We start from the raw sequence: 18,414 nt of genomic DNA, 5'->3' as shown, positions 1-18,414 counted from the left end.
TGTAATGTGGGAAGTGTGTTTTCGCATTTACAGTGTTTTTATTTTTACCATAGCGTACCATACCATACCATTTTAAGTGTTTTTTGAACTTCCTGTCTACACCAGTGGGGATGTAGTAGTGTAGCTGTTGAATCTGACCACTTTCCACCTACATTTTAGCAACATGAAGGACTAGCCGGAGGAGGAGGAGCATGAGTATGAGACACTTTCCTCTACTGCAGTCTGATAAATATCAACCACTGCTTACCACTTACAGCCACACTAATCAGTTGTCCCGCATGGCTCTGGGTTGGGATCAGCTGGTCATGTTTTTGATATAATAATCATGATGACTGGTCAGAATATGTGGCCTTTTATTATGCGTTTATGATAAATTATATGATTTCCTAACAGGGGTTATATGGTATGGTATTATTTGTGAACCACATTCAGGACTTGACTTTTTTCTATAGCAATAGCAGCCAGGAGACATCCCAGGAAATAGAATAAGGGTAAAAGATTAAAAGCAAGTATATCTTTGCCTCTGTTGCTTCAAGATTGAACATCCTATTTTTAAACCAGTCCTGATTTTATACAAGTGTGATACTAAATTCCTAGAGTACTCCTTTACTAACATCATGGACTTCTTTTGTCAAAAACACTGCTCTAAATCAGCTATTTTCAACACTCAGCATGGCCTTTGTTTAGTTTTCCTCAACTGCTACAGCTTCAGCAGATGACTCATGAATATGTGCGACAGTTCTCACAATGCAGCGGGGCTTCTTTTGTGATATTTACAATTCTCAAGGACATACCAGTACAATTCAAATATTGTTTTATTCTGTGGCTGCTGACCTACAGGTGAAGGAATCTAAGTTTTATCTCTACCATTCATTTCAAGGACATAGACAAACGTCAGCTCAGGCAGCCCACACTTCATTCTGTCTCCATTCACTGCTAACTCACTGTTTCTGCCACACAAAGCTATTAGCTTGACTTTTGGCTGGCATTGTATTCGTAAACTATCAGCAGAAGAATCAAACACAGACGATTGGGGATACTTAGAACACTAATCAGCCTGATAGCTTTTGGCATAGGAAGTCCACATCCTAATTCAGAGTGACCTCTTACAAGATTCAAGTCCCTTAACTGAGTTATCTTTCACCTCAGAAGAAATAATAGAGTAATGGAAAAAAACAATCAATGAGCGTATCAATAAAAGCAATCATCGGATAGCCCTGCCAATTTAAAGCATTTTAACAGTTGAGAGTCTTCTGTTATTGGTGGCAGGGCTACATCAGCCGGTGTGGGGATATTGTTGGGGGTACAACAGGAGGCGGCAAGGCCATTATTGACAAGTTCGAGATCCTGAAATACGATTTGTCATCATTCTCCATAGGTCTAATGTTAATTGGGTTTTCTTTCCATTCACTTACCTCCCGAGGTCATTGAAAATTGGGTTGGAAGGCAAGTTTTCTTTTGTCAATTTAATCATAATAGACACAGCATGTTCTCTTTGCCTAACAATGTCAGCCTCAATAGGACTTAAATTGAAGGATCAATTCTGGTAGGATCAATTGAGCTGAGAGTTGCAAAAGTCCAGAGCTAACAGAGAGGTTTTCCAGAGAGTAATAGCTCAATCATAATGGGGGTACAACAAGGTTGTATATGTGGAAAAAAATACATAAATAAATTCAAACTAAGTGTGGGCTGTGTCAGTTTCTGTGCTGGTGACATGATGATCATTAAGGGTCCTGCACTGACAACAGAAAATATAATGGCAGACAACCACAATAACATGAAATTACCCAGAGGGACAGATTGGCAGAATAGATCAGAGAGAGGGAGTCAGATGTGGGGAGAGATTGTATGCAGAGATGGACATTTGCAGTGTCTTAATCTGATCTGACAGAAGTCAAACTAGAAAAGAGGAAGGTCATTAGGCCTACTCGGCATAAATGCAGAAACAAAATTAAGACAGGCAAAATGGACCAAATGCCACACAAGTAAGAAAACTATATCAACAAATGACTTGTCTGACTTCTGCTAAGTAACTCACATGGTGACTCACATGGTGACATGGAGCGTACACGAGCACCACATCATCTCTGTCGCCACAGCCTTGAGCTTTTGCCATCATACTTTTTGAGAGTTGTTTCATGATTCACATCAGCACTGATGTTTACGCCCGAGGATGCCTCATTCTGTTGTTGTCACATGGATTTCTAGATTAATGCCCAGTGCAACACAACTGCTGTTAGCTTGCAATATTCTAAGTAGATTGTAACTCGAAAGGAAAGGAAGGAAAGTGACATATCTTGTCATTGGAGGGAACTCACTCCAACGAAATTTGTTCTCTGCATTTAACCCACCCAAGTGACGTGCACACACACACTGACAACAGTGTGTTACTGCACAGGACACTCTGAAGTAGAGATACGTTGACTTAGCGCCATCCTCTGGTCAAGCTGTGCACATACTGTAAATTGTTCCCTACTGACTATTGTGTATAGACTTACACAATATAGACAAAAGTATTGAGACACACCTCTTTATTATTAAATTCAGGTGTGGTGTGGGGCTATTTTTCAGGCACTGGGCTTTTTATCTTACTGAGTTTATGCTTTTAGCTTTTTTTTATATTCTATATATTTACATTTTGTTATTTAGTGTTCAGCTTACTGCACCGTGGGTCTTAGAGTGACGCAATTTCAAACCTCCCTATGTGGTGCACATATGGCAGAATTGACAGTAAAGTTGACTTTTTGACATTTTGGACAATGCTACGCTTCCAACTTTGTGGCAAAGGTTTGGGAAAAGCCCTTTTCTATTCCAGCATGACTGTGCCACAGAGCACAAAGCAAAGTCCATAAAGACATGGTTGGATGACTTTGTTTGATTTAAAAAAAAATGTAACCGCATGCCACCTTTCCATAGCCAACCCTTTGCATCCACAGAAGGTCACTGCTCTGGCCATGGTTGTAGCACATGCTTATTAAGCTCCTCTCTAATGTCTTCCTATATCCTCACAGTTCAGTGCTGCTGTCAATCTTTCCTCTTCCCCTTCCATATTGCTGACTCTCTTTCCACTGGCCTCCAGCTTCCGTCAGCACTCTCATCCATTTAGTTTGTCCTCTGCCCGTCTGAAGCAGCAAGTTGAGAAAGTGGATTGAATGACTCCTCTCACTCCAGGTCTCTTCTGTCCTCCACTTCCTGCTTCTGCCTCTGTTGCTAAATCAACATGTCACCTACTTTGAGAGGACACATTGCATCATGTTAGGCTTCTTCTCCTTGTCTCTTCCCCTAAATCACTCTCCCACTCTCTTCTAATTTCTTCAAAAGCAGCTTGAAGTTGCCTCTCCCAAAACATTAAATTAAAATCAGTGGTATCAACAAGTGCATATCAGTAAAACTCCTTTCAACTTTTTGGCCCAAACTGATTTGGAATTGTTTTTATTGTTGAGACTTAATTTGACTGTCTTTTAGGAACTTTTTATGGTGTCATCCTCCTTCATCTGACACCATTTTCAGATTACATTGTTCATTTCCCACAACACATTTTTAATATTGAGTCTTAAAATAGTTTCTTGACCTTGGAAACAGCTGTGGACAAAACAGTCTCAGGCTCAGTCTTAATAACACTGGATGTTTTAATGACATGACATTACTCATTACATTTACTCAGTTCCAAACAATTAACAACTAACTATTAAATAACAAAAAAAATGGGAAAATGTCCCTTACTGCTTCCCAGAATCTACTGACATTCAAAGGTCTTTTTTGTCCAACAGTCCAAAATCCGAATAAGGTGATGTTAACGTGAGATTGTTTTATCAATATGATCCTACAAAACCAATTGATTTTGTTTTGATGAGCCTAATTAGTTCTTATAAGGAAACTAGACAGTGTTAGCTATGAAACACACAAGAGAAACAGCTTAATAACATAATGGCTTTATATTCCTGATACACTTTACAGTACATACAACTGGATTTTTAATTAAAGACACACACATACAGGTTACAGCAAACCACAAAAAAGGTAGCATGGTAGTCAAGCAGAGTCCTAACAACACATAATTTTAATTGCTTTTTGTGAAGCCATAATATCATTTTAAAGTTTCATTAAAAACACTTTAGTTTGGTGATCTTGGGTCAATTTGCATCCCTGAAAATGTTACATGTCAAGTCTGTTTCATCTTAAATATCTTGTGCATCCTATCAAGAATACAGTATTTATTTATTGCACGAACTTGGAGTTGGAAGTTTTACAGGTACACAGGTAATGTGAATTAAAATAACCTTCGCCTAACACCAGAAGAAACAAAGGTCACACAATTTTAGCCTCCTAATCACAAAGAATTCATATATTAGGATTCAATCTCACAGAATTTCAGGATCAAACTCCAGTTACACTGATTACACTTGATACACGTCGACAGATTTTGAATCACAATGAACAATTTGTTCTTAGAACAGCAATTTTTCAAAAACATTATATTTGCTAGTTACCACTTTCTTCTGTACTCCCTGAGAGACTAAAACTCTGGTTAAAGGAACTTCACAGCACTTTTACAGTGTAATGCTGTTTTCTTAAGGCTAGAAGTGTTTCATCAATTAGCAGACATTTTCTTTACTTGTTTTGCTGCCTTTCAACAGCACCCTAACTTTCTTATTGTTCACTGCAATGGTTTGGACAAGGAGTACAGTATAGGAACATGGATGAAATATTTAAAATAGAAAATACACTTAATTATTTACACTACCACTGCTTAGTAGACAGGACCAATATCGTTGGGTGTTGTGTGCATGCTAACAATTAGGCTGCAAAAGTCAACAAATGTACAGCATACATGCCCCAGTACTATGAGAATTTAGCCAGCTTATTGGATGAAAAAACAAAAAGTTGCCACTTTTTGTTTGAAAAAGCTCTATTGCACAATTTCCTGAATTTAAACACAATATTAATGTCACTGTAAACCATCAGCATGAGTGCAACTGCACCATATTCATATTTCTAAATAGATATCCTCATTGCTGTCAAAAATGTAGTGAGGCAAAATGAGGTTACATGTTGAGTTAATTATTCAACTATGCTAAAGAGGCTAAAACCTCTTTCACTCACAACACTCTAGCTTACTGGGAATACATTAAAAAATGTTATTGGACTTTTCAGAGAATATGAACTGTCCCCAACCTGAGCAGAGACCTAAGCCTTTTATCAACACTAATATTCACTTAATACATAATAATAAGTACAGTGAGTGCTAACTAATGAGAAACAGAATTTAAAATCCATTTGATACTTGGCATTACACTTTGTTTTGTTGTTTCAGAGTCACAGGGTATAATCTAGGGCCAAAGTGCAGGCATATGGCTACAGCATTCCCTTTGGATCTCATGCTGGTGTAGATTACCATTGTATAACCAAGCCTAGATTAGGTATCAACAGTGAGCGGTGGAGAGAACACAGATACTGTCACCTTATCCCTGTTCTATGCCGTCCTTGTACCTGCCTGACACGACATGTGTGGTCTTTTGTCCCAGGTAGTGGTAAAACACCTGATCCCACTTGTGTCCTTCGTCAAGGCCTTAAATGCAGAGTTTTAAAAAAGAAGCGTGTCAACACAGAGACCCACCAAAACATGAACAGTTTTAAGATGGTTCTTATTATTCTTATAGTACATATGATATCAAAGTTCATGGATAAGATTGCTCAGAAATGTCAAACATATTGAGAAATTCAAATGTAAAGTAAATTGCATTCACATTGAACAGGGTGGTGTGATAAATGAGCTGGCTGCACTGGATGTCCATCATTCAGGAAAACACCAATGCAGCTTTGGTTAGGAGCTTCAGAATTTTGATCAGAAATGAGTGCATTATCAATACTGCATATCTCCATTACTGATCATGATAATCTTGACCAGTTAGCTTGTTTGTTTGCATTCCAGTGGAAGTCAAGTTCTAATACTGCATACACACTTAAAACATATCAGTTAAGATTTCAGAATTAAAGAAATACCCAAGTTTATCATTTATACATTTATTCATTCATACCACTCTCCTGTCTGTATGGTTTATTTGCTGCCATTAGCTTATCATAAAAACTGGAAGCAATGGGGAACATCTAGTCTGGCTCCATCCAAAGATTGCCTTTCAGCCCAACATATTATCTGCTTTGTTTAATCCATACATAAAGCAAAATTTAAAAATGATCATTCAATGTTTTATGTTGGGTTATATACTGGATCATTTCCTGGCCAGGTGCAGTAAGATTTCCTCCCCACATCCAAGAAAAATCTCTCTAAACCCCCATAAAATCAACAAACTTTTCATACTTTTTGTATGGACTACACAAATAAGATACATCTTTGTCATCTTTGAAGTTTGCAGCCAAATTTTGTAACCTCTGTACATAGCCAGGTTAGCTGTTTGCCTCTGTTTCCAGTCTTTATGCTATGCTAAGCTAAATGGCTGCTACATATTCATTGTTCAGACATCACAGTGGCACCTCAAACTCAACAAGAAAGTGAATAAGTGTATTTCCAAAGTATTTGCTTTTCAAACGGGTGATTAAAATAGATGCACACTATTCATCTATGTCTTTACAACTTGTACCAAGTGTTCCCAGGGTAAAATCATGCCTATACTGCTGCTGACCAGGACGATGGGGCTGGTGAACTGTTCCTATAATTGCCCCCCTTTTCATCTCTCTCTCTCTCTCTCTCTCTCACACACACACACACACACACACACACACACACACACACTCACACACACACACATATACACAGATCTCATCTCTCCTCCATTATTTTCTTCAGGCAGTCCACTATGTCCTCGCCACTGACCCAAGGATTTACATTTGCCTTGAACTTGGCTGCCTGGGATAGCAGCAGCCTGTGCATGGGGTAGTCCCTCCTGGGGAAGGCTGTGTCCTGGGGCCCCAGAACCAGAGAGGGACATACATCATTGGCCCCATCTCCTATATAGAATACTCTGTGGAAGGGAACACCACCGCGCTCCTTTTGTCGGCTAGCCAGATATTCCCGAAGGATCACCTGCTTGCACATGTTGTCAGGACAGCAGGAACACGAGTGGGAGTGGAAAGGGAGCAGCACAAGCCGACCAGTCGCATCAAAACTGGCAGGGTTTGTGAAAATCCTCCGGAAAAGGTGACGCACCCCAGCGTGCTCCAGCCACGTCTCAATGAAGTACATGTTGGCATCGGAGACCACTGCCACCTCAAAGTCCTGCTGGTGGCTCTGCAGATACTCGAAGAGGTTCAGGAGGCCTGGTGAGGGTGGAATCTTCTCCACTGCTGACTGAATGGAGTCCTTGGACACGCCCTGCTCCGCCATATAGACCAAGACCTTCTGCATGTGCTCGTTGTAGTGCCCCTCCCTGTAGCTGTTTTTCAGCCAGTCAGGAAGTTGCTGGCCTGGCAGAGCTCGCACCACAGCATCATCACTGCTCTCGTTGATGATGGTTTCATCAAAGTCGAACAACACCAAAAAGCATTGTTGCTGTGGTGCTGTACGGGTTAGGTTTGATGGGGCTGTCATCTTTAAGGTGTGGAGGAAATGGTGAGTGGTCCCTCTCTAAGAGAAGGAGAAGGGAATGAAAATTTGTTAGCTTTTTTTCCTTTCTAAAGGACAGCAGATTCTGAGGAACTCTCTGCTGGTCTGTGGCAGCCTCCTCTAAAAATAAGATGCCAGTGGCAGGATGCCAGGTTGACATCACACTGTATCCAGGGTTAATTAAACTGTTGCACCAAACCACACAGGGCTGAGGAAACATCAAAATGTATAAATACTCTTAATTGGGCCATCAGCTGTAGGGGAAACATGTGTTTACAAGATGAAAGGAGGGGAGCAGTTGAAGTTAAACAACACGTAAACAGGATGTTCATCACATGGTTGAAAACAATCTCAACATAACCCACGTTCATTTTTGGGAAATATCAAATGGTTTTTGTTTAAATTACTGTAGGAACACATGTTAGAAACATTTTCAGGTCATTGCAGTTTTCCACACACACATTCCTTCATTCCTTTAGGACTGGGAGAAAGAAAAAAACTTCACTCAGACATTTATTTATACATGCCAGATCTTGACACAGGTCCAAGTCCACCTTTACATAGCCAGTATATCTAAAGCACAAGGCTCCACTGTTGCTGACATGTGGTAACATGAGTGAAGAGAGAGCAGTTACAGCATACCTTTACCATAAGTGGAACAATTATGAGCGGTACAAACAAACCAGCAGTGGTGAGACGGAGAAGAATAAGTCTGCTCAGCTACTGTACAATACAATTGTTACTTTTGATCACATGTAATTGCAAGGGCAACAAGTTTTGGGTTTTGCCTCTTAAGCCTTTGGGTTTTGTCTCAAGCAGAACTAGCAAGTCTCTATGTAGTATCCCTTCCAGGACACCACCCAGCCACTCCCGGAAGGCTGGGTGTTAAGCAGTTCTGTTTGGTGCATACGCACAAACAACAGTCAGAGTTTAGCTCTCAGCAACTTGCAGTTGCATAGAGGCGACCCTCTCATTCCCTGGGGAAAACTCCAACACATTTGGGTCCTGGGAAACTCTGGAAAAAGACCAGAGTCCAGGCCCTCTGCAGGAGTTTGGTTCCACACCCAGAGCTATGCATAGAGGTGAGCCCAACTACCTCTACTTGGTACTGCTCCACCTCCCCCACCTAAGGAGTTACGTTCCACATTGCTAGAACCAGTCTACAACACCAGCAGTCAGCACGCCTGTGTCCTTTTCTTTGCCTGCTGCTCAGATTGCAATGCACCCAACCCCAACGCCTATCGCTTCGGAATGGTGGGTCCACTGCAAACCATGTAGTTCTTGCACGCTGGACCCAGCCAAGCCCCATGGGTCACCAGACACTTGCCCATGAGCTTCCCTCTCACTCCAGGTGGGAACCGTGTTTAAAATATTCAGACCCTTTTTCTCGACTTCACTTTCTGTCTGCCTCTGTAAGGCAATACAAATAACAGAATATGAGATTTAACACATGATTGCCTATAAAACAAGACGCATTATTATATATTACACTAACAGTATGCAGTATATAGAGAGTTAAAATTCTCTCCTCCTGACCAACTACAACATTAAAAGCTATTTACCATAAATAAGTAAATAAAGGACTGTTATTTTTACACTGTGTCTCTAAGATCTTTTAAATCTTAGATCTTGTTTTTATTGTTTGTATTTCATTTTGTCATTTGTGTAAAGCTGTTTGAGTTATGATTTTATCAAGACATTCTTTTGTTTTTGTTAATTAACTTAAAGGCTATATTATCTTATTCATGTCTGCTAGTATTTGCTCATCCCTGTGTTTTATTAAATCTCTTTGTACATCAGTTTGCTCAGCTCCATAAATAAACTTGACTCTGCTTTGCTTATGTTAAGAGTGAGTACTTATCTCCCCTTTGAAAACAAGTTGCGTAGGCCTGTGAAAACACTTATAGAGTACAAAAGGCTATATACATGTTCAGATACATTCAGAATTACACAGTCTCATGTAGTAGCAATACAATAAGAGTATGCACTACACCGTGGTAAGTTTACGTTTGTGATTTAGGAAGGTCATGTACGAAAATAGCCATTGCTCGGTAGGCTTTCAGCTCTCACACCGTGTAGGCTATGCAAACAGCATAAATCCACATAGGCCTGCAGTTGTAGCAGAATGAAATTTGTTGCCAAAGGATTAAACTTAGACCTTAATATAATATACGAAAGAGCAGCAGTTGTCCCTTCCTTACATAAAGAGTCTCTCTCTTCATGTATGTTATTGTATGGGTTCGCGGGGAAGGCTGGCCTGACGGGACATGATGAAGTGCACACATACCACTTTTATGACGACAATGTCAGCTCACTGGAAGTGTAATAACATGAGACCAGCTGGTTCGGGTGCCGAGCGATCTAAACGTCCTGTAACCTGCAGGTTGGCTCCACCGACGCGTTGTGCCAAGTGAGCGTACGCCCGGTCTCCCTCAGCAGCTACATTATTAATAGGGCATATTTACACACTAAGCTATCTAATTTTAACCCTGCAGTGCTATTCCTGTGTGAGAGGTTACCACTGAAAGTCATTAGCGCTGCTCTGTCAGGAGTCATTAGGCTGAATGGGTGTATATGTCTGAACGGTATAGAATCCAAGCAGTAAAAAATGTACATGGAGAAAAATGACAAATGAAGAAAAAAAATCTTTGCCGGATAAGACAGAAAATCAGGCCTACCGGGGGTGCTCATACAGACGGGGATGGTAGGCGAGGTGCCCGGCTCCGGCGACCGCATCCCAGTGACGCGGCAAGATTTTTTAAAGGAGACTCCCCAGCACAGAGGGTATTCCCATTTAAAGCCACCACGTCAAGCCAGCCAGCGTAAACACAAAGCTTCCGCCGAAGCATTTCAAATTAAAAGCACCCGGGAGAAACATTCTTTAGATTTAACTAAATAGACCAATTAAGCAGCCGTCAAAGAGAAAACAAAAACACATCGCCGCACATCTATAACCATACTTGACTTGATTTACTGTGACTGTTGTAAAAAATGTAGGCAATGCGGTAAAAGTTAAAGTAAAAGTAATAGGTTGCCATTCCAGCAGATAAAACTTGACGAAGTGTCATACAGGAGGCACTACACGCTAGAAAATTAGTTGGCCTCTACATGCCTCCAAATAGTGAAAAGGAAATACATATTTGGGCAGAGCAGACTTTCAAATTCAGAGACATCTGGGAGCCACTTCCGGGGACTTGAGCCAACCCAGTAGGGGTCCATCTTGTCATATGTCAGCTATGTTTCCGTATGGGCTCCTTGAAGTCTGATTGCAAATGTGTCGTTTACGGCGCCTTTGTTTCCATTTGCAATTGCATCTATTCTGACCACATTACAATATCTACACCTCTCTTTACTCTTTGATCACTAACTGATCACCAGCCTATTTACATACTGGCTGATCACCTTAGTTTTACTAAATTAAAGTGCTTACCCACCATTGTTCTGGCTCAGCACACAGCTGAACTGGACTTGGATAATAACAGTTCAATATGTATTTTGCTCTAACCTGCATATACTTTTGTTGACTTGCTCACTTTAATGACTCAATCCACACTATGCTTTTTTTTTTTTTTTTTTTTTGCAAACAAGCTGCTTCCAGCTAACTTTATGTTGCTTCTCTGGACATTTTTGGAGCTGGGTCTTCCCAGTCCCTAAAAATGGACAACATAATTCATAGCAGCTGACATGTAACTATGTCCTAATGTACAGTGCTGTGGACTGCTTGTGCTTGTATTCAAAGTACAGCAACAAGAACAGCCAACTTAATAAACGACTTTCAAACAGCTGTCTAACCAGACTGCTTAGAGACTGTGGTAGAGACACGTGTTGTAGCTCTGAAAAACGATTCCATTGTGCATCAAAAACATCCATCTAAAAATAAATGGAGACATTTCAGTTGGCCTGAGTCTGCTGCAGTAGAGTAGTAGTATAAGACTGCCGTCAGCCACAGACAGCCAAGGGTTAAGCAGAGGGCAAACTCTAATTTCCCAAGACTATGCAAAGTATCTGCTGTATGAAGAGCTGGACAAACTCACAAGTGGGGTAAGAACAAGATAAACACTCAAGGGTTACATTCTCCACTGATAGAGAATGGGACAATACGCATAATGTTATCACTGTGTCAGAACATCTCAGCCTCTCCACCCTTTTAAAACATATCAGCCCCTCATCTTTTAGCACAGTGTTTACATTTTATGGTCCATGAACTTTTGTGAAACCAGGGAGTATAAGGACCCAAATGCAACACTCAGGACTAGGTCGGTGAGGAGCAAAAACTTTATTAATTAATTCAGGCGAAAAAACTGAGGCACCAATGTCCACCAGGGAGCGGGGCTGGTTAGTGGAGTCCACTGAAAGGTCAAAAAACAAAAACCGTTTCAGCAAAACTAAACCACAACAAAAATATCCTTTTCTTCAAAAAACTACAACAAACAGTCCAAGAACAAAAATCTCTTCAGCAAAAAAGTAAAGTCACAACAAAAAACACCTTCTTCAAAAACGAAGGGAAAAAAATCAGAGTACATTACCAAACCACTGGGCAGGAGACAAAACGGAAGCGGACAGGGTTTCTACTGGCAAGGCAAGCTGGCATACAGAGCTGGAGTGTCATTCAGTGCTGAGGGACAATCTGGCAAAGAGGGAAGGACAGGGGTTGCCTTTATAACCTGTGAGGAGAACAGGTGAAAGCAGTGAGGCTGATTGAGGTGAAAATGGATGAAGCATTCAGGGGAAAACAGAAAAACCAGTGACTGATCGACAGCAGTTCATGACAGAACCCCCTCCTCAAGGGACGGCTCCTGACGTCCCAAAACAGACAAGGGAGGAGGCAGGCAAAGGGCTAATATTCAGGCGAAGCAGATCCCTCCATGTCACGGGCAAAGGGAGGAAAGCCATCCGAGGAATCCCGAGCAGCAGGCCAAACAAAACCGTCCTGAATCTCTTGACGGTCCTGAGGTCCCGCATCAATCAGATCTGAAGGAAGGGGGTGCGGCTGCAGGGCAGGAGGGGCTGCAGAGGAAGAGAGACTGGGCTGGTCAGGGTTATCATGATGAAAATCAGCAATAAGGTGCGGGTCAACAATAAAACTGGCAGGAACCCAAGATCTTTCCTCAGGGCCATAGCCTTCCCAGTCAACCAAATATTGCATGCCCCGCCCTCGGCGGCGAGAACGAAGCAGGCGGCTGACAGCATAAACGGGGCCACCATCAACCATGCGGGGAGCGGGGGGTGGGGGGGTCTCGGGTACCAAGGGACTCTCAGGAGCCGGTTTGATTCTGGAGACATGGAATGTGGGATGAATGCGCATGGACTGAGGGAGCCTGAGTCTCACTGCGACGGGATTGATAATCCTCACAATGGGAAATGGACCTATGAACCTGGGCGCCAACTTGTTAGACTCCACACGGAGAGGCAGATCCTTTGTGGACAGCCAAACCTTCTGTCCCACCTGGTACTCAGGGGATTTAGAGCGATGCTGGTTGGCAGACTTGGCATAACGCTCGGTGGAGTGTTGGAGGGAGTTGCGGGCCTGTGCCCAGGTGCGTTGGCATTGCTGAAGGAGGGCTTGCACAGAGGGGCAGGAAACCTCCTTCTCGAGAGCAGGGAACAGAGGGGGCTGGTATCCGTAGGCGCATTGGAAGGGGGAGAGACCTGTGGCCGAACTGACAAGGGTGTTATGGGCATATTCTACCCAAAGTAATTGCTGGGACCAGGCTGAGGGGTTGGACGACACAAGGCAGCGCAGGCTGACTTCCATTTCCTGATTCTTCCTCTCGCTCTGGCCATTAGACTGGGGGTGAAAACCGGAGGACAGGCTAACAGAGGCCCCCATCAATCTGCAGAACTCCCGCCAGAATATAGAGGTGAACTGGGGGCCACGATCGGACACTATATCTACAGGGATACCATGAAGACGGACAACATGCAACAGAATGAGTTCAGCCGTTTCCTTAGCGGATGGGAGTTTCCGTAGTGGAATAAAATGTGCCATCTTGCTAAACCTGTCCACTATGGTGAGGATGGTAGTATTCCCTGCCGAGGGAGGAAGGCCAGTGACAAAATCTAAAGAGATGTGAGACCATGGACGGTTGGGTATGGGAAGAGGATGAAGGTGCCCAGCAGGAGCAACATGTGAAGGTTTGTGTTGGTTGCAGGTGGGGCAGGCCTTAACAAAGTCACGTACATCCTCAGCCATATTGGGCCACCAAAACCGTCGCTGCAAAAACTCCTTGGTTCGGAGTACACCAGGATGACAGGTGAGTCTGGAAGAGTGTGACCACTGTAGAACTTCCGACCTTAGCCCATCAGGTACAAACAATCGATCAGGTGGGCATGAACTAGGTCCTGGCCGATCCACAGAGGCAGCTTTCACCCTCTCCTCAATGTCCCAGATGAGAGGGGCGACCAGACAGGAAGGAGGCAAAAGAGGCGCGGACTCCACAGGGGAACTGTCCTTAACAAACTGGCGCGAAAGAGCATCAGGCTTAACATTTCGGGAGCCAGGGCGGTAGGAAAGGGAAAAGTTAAACCTTGTAAAAAAAAGGGACCAACGAGCTTGCCGTGAGTTCAAACGCTTAGCAGTGCGAATGTACTCTAAATTCTTGTGATCAGTCCAAACAAGGAATGGAACCTTAGTGCCCTCTAGCCAGTGCCGCCATTCCTCCAAGGCAAGTTTGACGGCTAGCAATTCTCGGTTTCCAATGTCATAATTCTGTTCGGGGGGAGTCAGACGACGAGAGAAGAATGCACAAGGGTGGAGCTTTAGGTCAGATGCAGAACGTTGAGACAAAACGGCTCCCACGCCTATGTCAGAGGCATCCACCTCCACTACAAACTGTCGTTCAGGGTCGGGCAACTGGAGAATAGGGGCAGTGGTGAAACAGGTCTTGAGGGTTTCAAAAGCCTGACTGGCAGGAGGAGTCCAGGAGAATGCGACTTTGGGGGAAGTGAGGGCTGTGAGGGGAGCTGCAAGGGTACTATAGCCCCGAATGAACCTCCGATAAAAATTGGCAAATCCCAGAAAGCGTTGCAGCTGTTTCCTGTTCTCTGGGACGGGCCAAGCAGAAACGGCTGATACCTTGGCAGGATCCATTTGAAGATTCCCCTGAGCAACAATGTAGCCCAGGAACGACACTGAGGGTTGATGGAACTCACATTTCTCCGCCTTAACAAAAAGAGAGTTTTCCAGGAGTCGCTGCAAGACTGCTTTGACATGGCAAATGTGTTCCTTCATAGTCTTGGAGAAGATCAGAATATCGTCCAGGTAAACGAAAACAGAGTGGTCTAACATGTCACGGAGAACGTCGTTTACCAAGGACTGGAAAACAGCTGGGGCATTGGTTAAACCAAATGGCATAACTAGGTACTCATAATGGCCTGTTGGGGTATTGAACGCTGTTTTCCACTCATCTCCCTCTCTGATGCGGACCAGATGATAGGCATTACGTAGGTCCAGTTTGGTGAAAACACTGGCCCCCTGGAGCAGTTCAAAGGCAGTTGTCATAAGGGGCAATGGATAACGGTTCTTTGTGGTTATTTCATTAAGGCCTCTGTAGTCAATGCAAGGTCTGAGGGTCTTGTCCTTCTTTTCAACAAAAAAAAACCCCGCGCCAGCAGGGGACGAAGATGGTCGTATGATTCCTGCTGCCAAGGAATCATTAATATAAGTCTCCATGGCCTCCCTCTCAGGGCCAGAGAGTGAATAGAGTCGCCCCTTGGGAGGAGAGGTGCCTGGAAGAAGGTCAATGGCACAGTCATAGGGCCGATGGGGAGGAAGAGATGTGGCCTTAGACTTGCTAAAAACGTCGCCGAGATCATGATATTCTGGGGGAACCTTAGAGAGATCAGGCTGACCATGGGACGGCAGAGGGGGAGATGGAGCAGCTCCCTGTGAGAGACAGACTTGATGACAGAAAGAACTCCAACCTCGGATTACCCCTGCTGTCCAGTCAATATGTGGGTTGTGGCGGCGAAGCCATGGGAAGCCAAGAATCAGAGGAATGCGAGGTGAAGGCAGGACATGGAACTGAATGGTCTCATGATGGTTTCCTGACATCAGTAAATTGATAGGTTCAGTCTGGTGAGTGACCGTCCCTAACAGATGACCATCAAGAGCTCTGGCGGGCACAGGTTCGGACAGGGGTAACAGCTCAATACCCAACTGGTAGGTTAGCTCCTCATCAATAATGTTAGCATCGGCACCAGAATCAATTAATGAGGACAAGGCTTGAGTGATTTCAGGCAGAAGGAGCTTAACTAGGAAAAGAGGACGATCAAAAATTGAGGAGGCTTTGAAAGAGGATGGACTCACCAGTATCTCCTCTCTTACTGATGAGCCCTCCCTTTTACTGGGCACTGGGAGATGAAGTGGCCTGGCCGACCACAATATAAACAGAGATTGGCCCTGCGACGCCGCTCCCGTTCCTCGGGCGTCAGACTGGTGCGGCCAACCTGCATGGGCTCCGAATTGCTGGACGAGGACTCAGTACAGGGCATGGTTTGGGGCAAATCTAAAGCAGATCCTCGTGGTAGGGGGGCAGGTAACCGGGTAGAAGACCCTTGCCGTCTCTCCCTCCTGCGAGTCTGGATGCGAAGATCAATGTTGGTTGCTAGGGCAATGACATCATCGAGGGAGGATGGAAGGGCATGAGACACCAGTTCATCCTTGATGTAATCCGCCAGCCCATGAAGAAAGGCATCACGAAGGGCTCCCTCGTTCCATCCACTTAGACGGGCCTTAGTACGGAAATCAATGGAGAAATCAAAAACAGAGTTATTGCCCTGGCGTAAACTTAAAAGGCCACTAGCAACAGTTGAATGAGCCCCATGCCCAAAGACCTTGCGCAGCTCTGCAGAAAAAGTTTCAAATGAAGCACAGGCTGGTGTTCTTCTATCCCATTCAGCTGTTCCCCACAGTCTTGCTCTTCCAGTTAGCTGATTTATGGTGAAGGCTACCTTAGCTTCCTCAGAAGCAAAAGTGAGGGGTTGTAAAGCAAAAAAAATTGAACAGTTGGTCAAAAATGGGTTACAACCCTCAGGCTCGCCAGCATAACGTTCAGGGGCTCCAATGCGTGGTTCAGAAACTGAGCTCGGGGAAGGGAAGGAGCTCGTAGGTGGAACAGGTTCAGGAGCTGGGGAAACAGGAGCTAATTGGGCCACTGTGGCAGATAATTGCTGCACCTGGCTAACTAAAGTGGAGAGAGTCTGTTCTTGAGTGGCAGCTGCCCGTTTAGCCTCAGCTGCGACAGATGCCATTAATGACTCATGATGCTGAAGGGCTCTTTCAATGCACTCAAAGCGATTCTGGGGACTAGTGCGTGCTGGGTCCATGTCTTGGCCAGATTGTACTGAAACCAGGGAGTATAAGGACCCAAATGCAACACTCAGGACTAGGTCGGTGAGGAGCAAAAACTTTATTAATTAATTCAGGCGAAAAAACTGAGGCACCAATGTCCACCAGGGAGCGGGGCTGGTTAGTGGAGTCCACTGAAAGGTCAAAAAACAAAAACCGTTTCAGCAAAACTAAACCACAACAAAAATATCCTTTTCTTCAAAAAACTACAACAAACAGTCCAAGAACAAAAATCTCTTCAGCAAAAAAGTAAAGTCACAACAAAAAACACCTTCTTCAAAAACGAAGGGAAAAAAATCAGAGTACATTACCAAACCACTGGGCAGGAGACAAAACGGAAGCGGACAGGGTTTCTACTGGCAAGGCAAGCTGGCATACAGAGCTGGAGTGTCATTCAGTGCTGAGGGACAATCTGGCAAAGAGGGAAGGACAGGGGTTGCCTTTATAACCTGTGAGGAGAACAGGTGAAAGCAGTGAGGCTGATTGAGGTGAAAATGGATGAAGCATTCAGGGGAAAACAGAAAAACCAGTGACTGATCGACAGCAGTTCATGACATTTTGATCTTTGCATGAAATGTTTCACTGCGGTAAAACAATGATCTGTCTCCATAGACGTAGATGCAGATTTGTACCTTTTAATATGTTTTGCCTTACCTATATAGTTTTTAATTCAATTCAATTTAATTCATTTATATAGCGCCAAACCACAACAACGACATTTGTCTCATGACACTTTCCAATTAGAGCAGTTCTAGTCCAAACTCTTTAATTTGATTTTTAGGGAAACCAAACAAAACCCCCATGAGCAAACACTTGGCAGTGTAACAGGAAGTGCAGAGGAAAAACTTCCTTTTAGAAGGCAGAAGCCTTGCGACTCAAAGTGAGCGGCCATCTGCCTTGACTGGATGGGTTATGAGAGAGCGAGAGAGAGCGATGCATAACAACAACAGTAACAACAGAGTATTGGAATGACAATGGCAGTATTTACAATAATGATTTAGATAGTAGTAGTATTAATAGTAATAATAATAATAATAATGCAGAAATATACGGTAATGACAGCCATCAGTGTCAAACAGGGCCACAACAGAAGGTCCAGACCCGATCCATGGGAACTTGAGAGACAAGAAAGCACAAAGAGTCCAGGGAAGAAGTCAAGTCAGTGACATGCATTGATGGGACGTGAATATGTGTCAAAGGAGCGTTAGAGAAGCAGAGAGAAGCTGCATCATGTGAGGTCCTGCAGCAGTCTAAGCCTATAGCAGCATAACTAGGGGCCGGCCTAGACAGGCCATAACTATGACCTTTATCAGAAAGGAAGGTTTTAAGTCTACTCTCCAATGTAGAGAGGGTGTCCGCCTCCCGGACTGAAGCCAGAAGATGATTCTATAGGAAGGGAGCTTGATAACTATTCCCGTTCTACTTTTGCTGACTTTAGGAGCCACAAGTAACCCTGCATCTTGGGAGCATGGAGTTCTGGTTGGATAATAAGGTACTATGAGCT

General features: G+C 43.7%; 1 protein-coding gene across 1 annotated transcript; it reads right to left on the bottom strand.

Moving 5' to 3' along the window:
- Positions 1-3,916: 3,916 nt before the first annotated feature.
- LOC124053111 (probable phosphatase phospho1) lies at positions 3,917-11,081 on the bottom strand. Its single transcript, XM_046378075.1, has 2 exons — positions 10,240-11,081; positions 3,917-7,582 (listed from the first exon to the last, which is right to left on the bottom strand). The coding sequence occupies exon 2, from the start codon at positions 7,544-7,546 to the stop codon at positions 6,779-6,781; it is 768 nt and encodes a 255-aa protein (XP_046234031.1). The 5' UTR covers positions 7,547-7,582; positions 10,240-11,081; the 3' UTR covers positions 3,917-6,778.
- Between the last annotated feature and the right edge of the window lie 7,333 nt (positions 11,082-18,414).

This window comes from Scatophagus argus, chromosome 21 (assembly GCF_020382885.2).
Source record: "Scatophagus argus isolate fScaArg1 chromosome 21, fScaArg1.pri, whole genome shotgun sequence".
Classification (NCBI taxonomy): domain Eukaryota; kingdom Metazoa; phylum Chordata; class Actinopteri; family Scatophagidae; genus Scatophagus; species Scatophagus argus.
The sequence above is the reverse complement of the archived record's forward strand: the minus strand, read 5'-3'. Positions and strand labels throughout refer to the sequence as shown.